General features: G+C 45.6%; 1 protein-coding gene across 1 annotated transcript in view; it reads left to right on the forward strand.

Annotated features, from left to right (window-relative positions):
- Positions 1 to 12,673, forward strand: part of SLC24A3 (solute carrier family 24 member 3) — a gene marked incomplete at its 3' end in the record, with an annotated part of 433,413 nt that overhangs the window by 283,787 nt on the left and 136,953 nt on the right. The window contains exons 3-5 of the mRNA XM_084247026.1: positions 2,819 to 2,893; positions 7,834 to 7,918; positions 8,309 to 8,412. Coding sequence (XP_084103152.1) covers positions 2,819 to 2,893; positions 7,834 to 7,918; positions 8,309 to 8,412 — 264 coding nt within the window. The remainder of the gene's footprint in view (positions 1 to 2,818; positions 2,894 to 7,833; positions 7,919 to 8,308; positions 8,413 to 12,673) is intronic.

Raw genomic sequence — 12,673 nt, forward strand, 5'->3', positions numbered from 1 at the left:
TGATATTGCAATGTGTTAGATGGAGTTTCTTGCCTTGAAACAGGATCAATATGTAATATTGGAATGTATTTTTAGAAAGATGTTTTAGAGACTTCTAAATGTCGTTGGCTGTTTCAGTAAGTTGGGTATGTCAGCTCTGGACATCTTATTGAGATCGTGGAGAATCCACAGAGGTGTAACAGTAATTCCAATTGCTGCATTTGCAAGTCCTTTCGAAGATAATGTTAAAGTCTGCATGTCACTGATGAGCTCAGTCATAGGGCATTCAGAGGGTTTGAATCCATAGCAACTTGGGAATGTACATTCTGACTCATCCACAAAGCTGTAAAGCAGAGCATTAAACTTTTTTTTAATTTACATTTTCCCAAAAATAAGACTCACAGGCAAATAATTTTGTGTAGCTTATGAATAGACCAATCAATAAAAAGTTATTTTTATTGCTTTCTCTGCATGCTAAGCATCGCAGACTCCTCAGAGATTAACATTAAGACAGAGTCCTCACCTCTAAAATCTCTCAAGACCCCCGAAGACTACAGAAATAATAGAAATTTAAGATGGAAAAACCAGAAAATATGGATAGAAATTGTGAAATACACCCAGTGTCACACCAACCATGGGAGAAATTATTTTGATTTATGGCCTTACAAACTCTTATATGTAGATACACTTATATAAGTGTGTGTGTATATACTCATATACATAAGTTGTTTAAAAAAGAGATTGTGCACACCATTTTCTAACATTTTTCTGTTAGTAATGTGTTGCAAATACCTTTCCTTATCACAAAATATGCATTTACATAATCCCTTCTAAGGTATTTCTTTGAATGATGAATCATAGTTTATGTAACTCATCCCCTATAGTGCATTTGTTAGGTTTTGATAATTTATTGTAATCATCATTTTGGAATAAATATCCCTGGTGCACATATCTGATATTTCCACAGAATCAAGTGTTAAGATGCACTTTGGAATCTTTCAATCTGGTTGAAGAGCCCAAACACACACATGTGAAAAAGAAAACAAGCTGATGAGGGTAGAGGAGCAGCTGAATCAGTGCAACAGCCAGGAGTTAAGGGCCAGGGAGCTCATTTCATGCTTGGGTGATTACAGGCTTCAGGAAGGACAGTTGCAAGTGACAGAAATCAACTTTAGTGTAAAAGGAATATTATCAGTTCATGAAATTGGAAAATCCACTTTGGCTTCAGATTGAGCTGGATCCAGAGTTCACATGGTGTCTGGGGGGGTGGGGGGGGGGTTTCAGCCTGTTACTTTGTGGACTCGTTCTCAGGCAAACTCTCCCTATATGGCAGCTACCTCCAGCAGCTCCAGACTTAGATGGCGTTTATATCTCATAAGGAGAGCCCTTCCTCCATCTTCTCTGCTACTCTGTTACTCCCTATGTGGCCTGTTACATGCCTTTTGCCCACACACCAGTGTTCTTTCTGGTGGCTCACGCAGGGCATGTACCTGCTCCCTGGGTGAGAGAGGTAGGGGCCGTGAGAATGAAGGCCCCTCTGGTAGAGCGGTGTCCAAAAGAAAAACTATGGGAAGTTCAAAATTTGAAAGCAATGTTACTCTGAGGATACTGGAACTTATAGGAGGAGCAACTACACGGGTGTACCATTAGAAGCTTTGGGCTGCAAGTAACAGGGAAACTCCAAATCCAGTTGGCCTGTTTGCCAGTATGCTATGGTCTTAAGTCCAGAGGCAGGGTGGGCTCTAGCACCACATGATCAATGATTCAGTGAGGTCACTATGTAGACTCAGGGCCAACTGCATCTCAGAGTTCCCTCAATATTGCTGCCAATGACAATCAGCGCCTCCAGCTTCCCTGTCCTCAGCCAGCACCAGAAGGGAAATGGCTCCCTCTGGCAGGGACTACAAAGCCTTTCTTGCCATTTGAGGGGGCCAGGCTAGGTCATGGGCTTACCCTGAACCAAAAGTCATCTCTGAGGGAATACTGCACATGGATGGCCAACAAATATCTACTCCTGGAGGAAAGGGTATGGTCATTTTATACATGGGGAGTGATAGATATTTGAATGAAAGTGGGGTCCCATTAGGAAGACATGGAAGATGCTTTCTGGATGGCCAATCAGCAATGGCTTTCAAATAAAATTCTGTTAGAGTGGAAACATGGAATTGGATAAGATGGGAAAGTGATCTATGAGCACAAAGTAAAATTCCAAGGAATTATTTGGACATTGCTGACCAGGAAGCAAGAATGAGGCATGGGAGAATAAATAGTTCGAAGTATTCCTTTGTTGCAAATATTTATTGAGCACCTGCTATGCACCAGGTCCTGTGTTCAGTGTTGGGAATAAATGAGATAGATAAAAATCATATTGTCCTGGACTTCCAGTGGGAGAGATAGACAACAAACTAATTTAAATATAACACATCAAGAAACCAAAACAAGATAAAGATGATAAGACAGAAGTGGGAGGAAGGGCTGTCCAAGGCCTCTTGTTTATGTTGACATTGAACCAGGAACCTGAAGGATATGATAGAGTGAGCCAAGACAATTTGGAAGAAGCGTGTTCTGAGCAGAGGGAACAGCAGGTACAAAAGCCCTCAGGCAGGCATCTATGGCACATTTGGAGAACAAGAAGGTAGACAAGGGGGAGAGTGGAAGTCACAGAGGACAAATGAGGTCATGTAGGTCCTTCCAGGCATGACAGATTTGGCACTTCCTCTGTGTGAGATGCTGAATCCGTGAAGACAGAGGATGTTACTGAGGCAGAGGGTGATGCACCCTCACCCCAAGGCTCTGCCCTGAGTCTGACTTTAACCCGTTCTCCTCTCCTCTCTTCCAGGCCATGTACATGTTCTACGCACTGGCCATTGTATGTGATGACTTCTTCGTCCCCTCCTTGGAAAAGATCTGTGAGGTATGTGCCTCGTATTCTGTGTCTGAGCTGGACCTTGGCTCTTTTGCCTCCTCTGCCAAGGTCTGGGGAGCCCTCCATGCAACACAGGGTGGAAACCCCAGATGTCAGCATGCTTCGTGGTGATGGGTAATATCAGCACAAGAGTCCTGTCAGTCTGCTTAGAACTTCAGGATGCCAATTCATAGTCAGCTTTAGCCCACACTGCCAACTCTGCCTGCCACACTAGGCTTAACTCATGGCACTAGTTATGTCCTGCTTTCCATTTTTTTCTTTTGAATTCTGCGTTCTTCCTTTTACATATTCCATTTTCCCTCCTCTGTTTCCTTCTGCACCTGTAAACCTCCTTCGGTCCACGCAGAGTGAGGAAGGAGCCTTCAGCCACACACCCCGTCATCTTTCCTCTCTGTCCATGTACAGAAATGTTCCCAACAGAGGCCTGAAAGGCAAGATGAAAGAACTGGCCACAGAGACCAGGAAAGGGACTCTGTTAGAAAGCAGCCTACAGAACACCAGGCTGAATACCAAGTTCAATCCCTTTCATCAGAAATATTCAGCATATCTACAACTCTTTCATTCTCATGCCTCTTTCATCTCTTTGTCTGTTTTGAAATGTAGTTTCCTTTATCTGGAAGCTTTCCATTTTATTTTATTTTTAATTCAGTACCTCGTTTGCAGAAGGGATCTCTTCCAGACACACCTTCCATCTGGAACTCAAGTTTCTTTACGCAGCTCTCAAACTTTGTCTTCCCTTCCCTCCTCCCCCTGCAACACCACCCCACCCCCAGGGGTCTAGTTCACTAGGTCTTGGGGAGCAGCCCGGAATGGCAGTTGCATTTTTAATAAGTTCCCAGGTGATGCTGAAGCTTTGGGGCTGAAAACCTCAGTTTGAAAACCACCGATTTAAGCAGTTTCTTCTACATCCTAGAAATCTGCTAGGTATTTTTGTAGTTAATAAAAATAAAAGAGAACCATTTCATAATAACCATAAAGAGGCAGTAGGAGAAGGAAAGTGAGTGGGGTGATTGTGAGGGGAACAGTGTGCATGTGAGTACAAGCCCCTTGTCCAAAGTGATTCACCCTGAGGACAGGGTACCTGGTGAGGAAGTCAAAGAAGCCTGGAACGCCTACATGGGGGTTATTGTGACCTCTGAAATACTACCACGTGGTGGCTCATTCTTCGTACAAAGAAAACTACTCTTTCTCTCCCACACAGCTTTTTTGAAATAGCTAAGTGAAGACTGTTCTAGAAATGTACATACAATTATCAAAATGTGCTTAACTCAATTGAGATTTTCCTCAATTGAGCCCACCCCATTGTAAGAAGAACTAGAGAACAGGAAAAATATCAGAAAAGGGGCTTGGCGAGTCTTTGTTTTTGTTTTTTTGTTTTTTTTTTTTTATTTTTGACATCACTGTTCATTTTTAAACAATATTTGCTTCCCCCAACCCCTCAGGTGTAGTCCCCATAGTTTCCTTCACCAAGGCACCCGTGCACCATCACCTCAGTCCCCTGTGCTCCTCCCTCCCTCCCTGTGATCCCTCTGCCTCCTCCTCCCCTGCAGGATTCTCTGAGTCTTTGTTGTAAAAGGTGGTGTGGGCTGGGGTGGGGGAGAAGGGAAGAAAAGGTAAAAGGAAAAAAAGTGCCTACTGGAGGAAATGTTACTTTTATTGGGTCCCTAATGTACCAGAACTTGGCTCAGTTGACCGAGTGTGATGTGAATATGCCCAAATAGCTCTTTAATTGCCCCAAAAACTCTACCAGATAACTGATATCATTTCCTCTTTTTGTGTATGGAGAGTGGGCCTCAGGAAAGTAGAGCACCTGTCTAGGTCACACAGCCAGGCAGGGGTGGAGTCATAATTTGAACCCACAAATGCCTGAGCCCTCAGTCTCTCCTCTGCGCAGGGACCAGCTTGGACAGGGGCCTGGTTGTGTTAGAACCTTCCCCTCCTGGGGCCTCACAGTCCTAGTGGAATGGTGGGCACAGCAGAAGGGCCACATATCTCCTGAGTTCTCCCTGCTCCAGCCCCGCAGTCAAATCTTATGTGCAAGGTCAATGGGACAAGAGAAGGCATCACGTAAAGATGGTGCGGCTCCTTGTAGTGGCCTAGTGGCCTTGACTGCAAAGGAACTGTGTCTGAATGGTTGGGGGAGGGGATGTATGAAGATCAAGTTGACATATATGTGGAGACCCGATATGTTTACATCTCCTAAGAGATGTGCGACCCATTCTCTTTGGAGTTTCACTTTCCCACAAGATTAGAGGGTCACGCTGACACCCATGTTGGCTGAGGGGCTCCTTGTCTACAGCGCAGCTCCTCCCTGCACCTTCACTCCCCCCCATATGATGTCGCATATCTCAGGTTGCTGGTAGACTAAAGCTGGGGGTGGACCGAGAACCCAGTGGGTGCTGTTTCCAACTTTTGTGAAAGATGGCTTGCGAGGGAAATCCGGATTGTTCAATAAATCATAGCCTAGGGAGGGAAGTTCTCAGTTTCAAATACCTTAAAATTTGAAACCAGGAAAAAAAAAGGTAGTGGGAGAGGAGAGGCCAAGAACAGGCAATTGAAGGAGAGGAGAGGGCAAAAGGAAATGTGGCGAGCAAGTCAGCAGCCCGGTCGGGCATCATGTCTGTCGTTATGGGCCCCGTGTCAGCCCTTCACCTGCCTGGACCTTGGTTTCCTTTGTGTGAAGTGACAGTCCCTAGACTTGGAGCAGCCCGAAGGCTTCATTGCAAGATGTGGGACAAAGGTGCCCTGAGGTGCTGAGAAATCCTGTGAGCTGACCTGAGCAGACCGACACAGCTAGGTTGAGACAAAGCAAGGAGAGGCCATTTCAAGAACGTGAAAAAAAAAGCCAGGGGACCACCTGGTCTTGAGCATGGGCTTGCATAGAAAGAATGAAGTTGTATGGAGGCCTTCAGAGGTTTCCATGGCAGCAGCAGGACATTATGAGCAATAGATTAACATGCTGCTGGAGCACAGGACACTGTCCATCCCACTCTCTGTAAATACTGAGCATGGGTAAAGAGCCTCGAAGCTGGGAAGGGGAAGAGGATTCTACAAGGAAATCTGGGAAGGGCTCATGCAGGGGCCAGATTGGCCCAGACCTTGGAAAGAAGGTCTCATAGCAACACATTTCAAGGAAGAATATTTCTGCAGAGAAGAGTCAGAGCTATAGAGCCAAGACACAGAACTGGGACTGGAATCAGCTTGCAGGGTGCCCTGGAGATGCCAGGCTGGCGTGTCAGGAGTTAATGCTCAGGAGGGAGCTGGGAGGGCTTCTTACAACCGTGTTCTGGCAGATAGGAAGAAGCCAGAGGCAGGAAGACTCCCTAGCTGGTGATTCTAAGCATCCACTGAGAGATTTTAAGCATCCAATGAGATGTGGCCTGGGTCAGAGTTAATTTGGGGTGAAAGAAAAAAAGGACTTAAGGAAATAGAGAAAGGGGCTAACTCAGTGGATGAAGGCGAGAACAAGAGATGAGCCTTCAATGTGGATTCCACATCTGCCCATAGGAAAGTCCAAACTGGAGATGACATAGTGTGGTGCGAGGCTGGGGGCTCATGGCCAGCCTTGGCAAACCAAGGAGCATGAGCTCTGTACTCTCGGTCACCTTCCCCTGGATTACCTGCCCCTCCCCCGCAGACTGGATGCTGGTGTGCCACTGATAGCTGCACCTTTCAACTTGAGGTATCAGCACCGCCATCTTAGCACCTTCTCCACACACTGTGTGGAGTTTGACTTTTCAGTTGAGAACAACGGAACCCAGAACTCCAGATCAAAATACCTGATTAGGGCTCCGCTGCAGCCTACTGTAGGTCCCGTGGAGCCAGCTGCTATGCCGAGCTCATGCTGCCCCTCCATGGCTGAGCAAGGAAGTGCAGCAACCTGTGCTAGTGGGAAGAGGGACAGTGTCACCCAAGAGCATCTCAGCTGGGACACCAGCTGGAAATTGGCTATTTACTGACAGCCAGCCCCTTATTTTTTGGAACATGAGTAAATGCAGAAAAGCTAAATATTCATCACATGTTAGAATGTGTGAATTATCTTTTCTTCTTGCAAATCACCTTTTGGATTAACAAACAGGGCAACTGGTTGTGTAGACTCACGTGGCAGGGCTCACCATCACCTTCTACTCAGGTTCAACCCCCTTTACCCCACCCCAGGGTTTCAACTGAACTCCAGGAGAGTGATGTCCCCACCCCCAAATTCTTCCTAACCTTCTGGAATCAAGGCTCAAAAACTGGTTACCATGACCTCGACTCAGTCTGATTGACTAGTATTGAACAAAAATCTGGATATTAAAAATGTGAGTTTTGACTTCTTTGGAAATAAAAAGAGGGCCTCCCTGGTGGTGCAGGGGTTAAGTCTCAGCACTATCAAGCTGTCACCAGCCAATGAGGCATGAGTTCCATCCCCAGCCAGGGAGCTGACCCACATGGCACAGCAGACCTCTCCCGTCTCGCCCTCATTTCAGTAGATCCGCCTGTTCTGCTCCCCACTTTGTCTCTGGTGAATCCTCTCACCCCACACCTCTGGCCTAGACCCCAGTTCTTGTATGCATAAATAAATAATAAATGTTTAAAAAAATAAAAATAAAAATATTTGGCAAAATGGAGGGACATAGGTGACACCGCCTTTAGGAAGGAGGTGACTACCCACTGGGCCTCGCATCTGCCCAGTCCACTCCTTCCTATTGTATATATGGCTGCCATGACATTGGCAACCCCAGGATCTTGTCACAACTCTTTAAATCACAATGACTGGCAGCCCCCTCTACTCTACTCCTCAGGAGGTATGAAAGGAGCTTTGGCCCAGCAGGGGTAGGGGTGGGCAGAAGGAGGAGGGCCCTGAGCTTGGGCCCTCAGTAGTAGCATCCCCTCTCTTCCCAGGAGGAATCCCGACTTACCTATGCTTTGTCCTTGCCCCTTTGTAGCGCCTGCACCTCAGTGAAGATGTGGCCGGGGCCACATTCATGGCAGCGGGCAGTTCAGCCCCAGAGCTGTTCACATCGGTCATAGGTAAGTGGCAGCCTGGAATGTCTCTGAGGGACAAGGGTTCTGGGGACAGATGACCTTCCTGCGGGTTGTCTAACCACAGAAGAGAATCCTGGGCCCCGAGGAACAAACATCAGCCTCCCACTTCACTATCCATGGTTGCTATTACAATTTTATTCAAGTGATGCTCTTGCTTTGCATGTATGTGTCCCAGAATCAGTGCTGATTCCATGGGGCACCAGTGTCCATTCCAGGGACACCATGAGACAGTGTCCCTGATGAAGACTAGAAGCTTCTGCCCAATCCTCAGCTATTATAGATGCCCAGAGCAGTCTAAGTAACCCTTGTGAACTTTGCCAGCTTTAGAAGGCAACCAGCCCCATGAGCCAGGCTGACAGTTGGTCTCTGTTTCAGGCGTCTTCATCACCAAGGGTGACGTGGGAGTTGGGACCATCGTGGGCTCGGCAGTGTTCAATATTCTGTGCATCATTGGTGTCTGTGGGCTCTTCGCAGGGCAGGTAAGACTGCTGGTCACACGGAGTACCTGAGCAGGAGGAGCATGGTGGTTAGACAAGGTCTGTGTTGCAGGAACACAGTCATCCGGGGGCCAGTGGGTTTGGGCCACAGCAATGTGGAGTCTCACACCCCAAGAGGATGGCCTAACTGGACCTGGAAACTGTCAGGCACCATTATTTGGTCTCCACGGTGGAATATGGAGTGCCCAGCTCCACGCAGTAACAAATCAGCCTGGAGTTGCAGGCTGCGAATCTGAAGGTGTCACTCTCGTTTCGATATACTACTGATCTGAACTGGAATGACCTAAAGCAAGTGAAGGTCTGCTTTTGCCTCAATGTAAATACAGTAGATACAGAGAAAAAGAGAGGAAAGGACCCAGATTTTTTTTTTTCAACTAAAACCAATTTGCAATTACCACCTTTAAGGATCCTGGCTTGCTTTTTCTACAGTGACCAAGCCTTTTATTTAGATGTTCACTTGGGCAACTTAAGTTGGGGGCTGGTCATGAGGGTTTGTCTGCCTGCATTTCATTTATGGAGACTGCCAGGAGGTTTGGGGGATCTGTGTCTTTTGTGAATTCTGGTATCTTTTTTGGAAAGTCTTAGGAAGTCACCCAAAGGTCACCAAAGTGTGAGGCTGCTGGTTAGCTGTGGTGCTGCAGTGAAACCTGGGGGTCTGCAGCCATCCTGCCAGGTCTGATGTCCTAGTTTCTCTTAAGAATTTTATTCAACTATAAGCTAGCTTGAGCTTCCTGCCCAAACACCCAGAACTCTGAGTATTTTCTAGGAAAAGCAACTTCTAGAAACTCGTTGAGGGCATTCCACATGCAATATTAAGGAACCGGATGATTCCAACCAGCTCCCTCATTCTTCAGGACACAGAAGCAGCTTATTGAAGAGCTAAGGAAAGCTCCTGTGAACCTTCTCCCATGCATTTTTCCAGGCTTTTCCATCTGACAGTCAGACGGTCAGGGGCACCAAATGCTAACCATCCCTAAGGCAGATTACAGTCCAGGGTAGGGTGGACTGCTCTCTACTGTCCATTTTTTGCTTCCATTCTCTTCATGCAGACTGATTTGTCAGGGTTGCCTAGAGGGTTCCTTGCTTCTGGGTGACAGAGGGAAACCTGATCTCAGCAAGAACAAACTGCAGAGCCCAGAGACAGCCCTTTCTGTGTAGCGTTCCAGCCAGCTGTTTCCATACATGACGATGCAATTTGGCCCAACTTGTTCAATTGAATGTTTTATCTTTTTTCTCATCCCTTTGGTCCATTAGCTCTTGGCTTAGATTTTGTGAACCCACAATATGGTGGTTTTTTTTTAAGATCTCCTATAAATATAGTTAGCACCCAAAAAAATGAGTTTCCAATCTTGCCTTTGGTGCCATTTGCACTTCACCGATTCTCATCTGAGTTGGACGTGTTCTACTGCCTTCAGAGATGAGTAGTCTCATCCCACAGAAAATCCAGCTGCTGTTAGCACTCTCTTAATTAGCATTGTCACCATTAACAGTATGATTATTAGCCCGGCTGTTAGTAGTGCTGTCATTAGTTCATTAGTCATTTGTACGTAAAGCTTGATTCAAAAGCAAGCCCAAAGGGAAGAAATAACGTAAGGAAATGAAACAAATGACTGGGATGTGTCTCGTAAATGCCATGCAACTAATTGCATATGAAATGGCTTGAATGCATTTGTGTTTCATAATTTATTGGTAATACAGTTAATCACTAACTTGGTTAGAAGGCCCATGTGAAAGACAAATTGCTTCCGTAACTTTAGCAAGTGCTGGTATCACTTTGCCCTTTCTGGAAGGTCTTTGCCAAGTTCATCTCACAATCCTGCATGGTCTTGGAGAGATATACCAACCACAGTGATGTTAGAAGTAGCCCACATGGTGATTCTGTCAACCCTTCCTCTCACTTCCCTTACCTTGGCACTTGGAGAGTTCCAAGGCTCTCTTTTTCAAGACTTTGTAGTATCTCTGAAGTCTTTACCAAGGAATCAAAATAATGTTTGAGAAAAGGCACAAGCCCAGGAGTCACACTGGCCGAGGTTTGAATCCTGACTCTGCCATTTGCTAGCTGGGCAAACTTGGAGAAGTTACTTCACCTCTTAAACCTTAGTTTTCTCATTCTGTAAAGTGGGTACATGCACACCTAGATCCTAGCATCTCTGTAAGGATGAAACACAACTTGTTCAGTATTTAAAAAACTCCTGGCCCACACACTACATGCTCAATAAAAGTCAGACACCATTATCAGCTGTCAGACTAATAATTGTTACTAGGGTCAGACTAATAATTGTCACTAGGGTGCTAAATTCCACCCTAAGTCACTGAGGTACTTTGACCAACCGATGGGTAGAACTTACTGACTAACTAGTGGGACAGCCACAGGATTCCTCATGGGGAGGAAGGTGCAGTCAGGAAGAAGAAATGAAAATCAAAATGAGAAGGTGGCAATTGAAGAAGTATCTCAAAGGACTGGTCCTTACTCTGTGTGGCCTGATCCAGTGGAGGAAAAGAAAAACCAGTATGAAATGTAAGCAGCCTCACATGTGGAGAAGCCCTGCCAGGTGGTGAGCTGGTACAGTGGAACGTCACAGCAAAGGGTGGATACTGGGAATTGAACTGATTAATAAATCCAATCATGAGTTATTTATGTTGCCCTGCACTTTCATTTGGCTGGGAGAATTACCAGCGAGTGCCCGTGGGCCTCTCCCTAATGTGTTCCAGCATGAAGGGCTGCTTGTGACCAAGTCTGTTACCCATCTGAAATTAAAGTAATTAAGCTGTAAGGTTTGAGTTCCTGTCTCAATTAGGGTTTTGATGAATTCGATGTAATTAAATGTCTGCTGTATTTGCAGTTTGCAAACATACCCTGTTCTTTGGTGTTCGCCTAAGGTGCTTTGGGGAGTTTTTATGGGACAAGAAGGAAATTGCTTCTTAGAAAGTGGCTTATAGAGTGGTTCTTGGCACCCCCACAAGACATTTACAGGGTTTTGGTCCTAGAGGGTTTTTTTTTTTTAATTATTATTTAAAAACAAAAAATAATAAATATCAACAAAAGGAAAACAACAAGCTCTTGATGCAACCTACTAATGTATTTCACTTATTGTGTTGAAAGAACTTCATGTCAACTTGGTACAACAATGTGCTTATGAATTTAAATCCCGCATCTAGAGCCTGTTAAGCATTAAAGACATAACCACAAATAGAGAGTAAACAAGTTAACTGCCTCCCAGATTAGGACTTTCATATTCCAGTTATGACAGTCCGGCAGATGGCTCCAGTTTATAATAAAGAGCCCCAACATCCAGCTCTCCTGGCATCCTCGAATATGCCTGATATTCCTTGGCAAGGTCCATCTAATCCTGGCTGAGTTTCTTCAAATAATACACTGAAATGAACCTACCTTTGATTGTTTTGCCCAGAAGAAGACCCTAAGCAATGATTCAAGTGGAAAGTGATCCCAGGACTTGCCTCTGGGGACCTGGGGAACTGAGACAGGGAAGAGAAAGCAGCCAAAGAACGTGTGTTAGTACCTCTGTGGGAAGCTGGGATTTACCTCTGGGGGAACTGGAAGATGGTGTAGAGCAGGCGCCTCTAAGTTATCTCATCCACATTTTCCACCTGTCTTTGGTTAAGGACTGTTCCCAGGGAATGCTAATCCATTGACACTCCAGCTTGCTTGATGCAGGCATAGTGGACTCTGGAGCAGAGAGAAACCTGTAAGTAGACATAGAGGCTGGCTTTTGGAAGCACTTGATATAGTAAAGGTGGAGAGATTTAGGTAGGGCTCAGAAAGCATTTGTTATAAACTCAAGCCTGAACCTTTGAAAATAAGCCACCTGGTAGGTCTCTCGTCCAGCAACCCTGGATGAAACACAAGCTTTACTACAAGGCTGCCTGTTAAGAGTCAGGGCCAGGACATCTTGCCTTTAAGGAACTTCCTCTAATGCTAAAAATAACAACTACCTTCCTAGGCACTTTATGCTTCTCATTAGAACACAGAAGCCCCTATCTCCCAAGAAAAATCTGGATGATATAAAAGTCATATGTATGTATGGACCTATCAAAGGACAGTGGAGACAAGACAGGCTTGAGGAATTGATTTACTTCCTAAGTGAACTGTGAGCCCTGACGGGTCTGGATGCAGGGAGAACAGAAAGCTTCCCTGATCCAGAGTGTTACTGGGTGGAGACAAAGCCATTTGAGCTACTGGCAATGTGGGGGTGCTGGAATACACTAGAGTCTGGAAGATTAT

Source organism: Talpa europaea, assembly GCF_964194135.1.
Source record: "Talpa europaea genome assembly, chromosome: 11".
NCBI classification, from domain to species: Eukaryota; Metazoa; Chordata; class Mammalia; order Eulipotyphla; family Talpidae; genus Talpa; species Talpa europaea.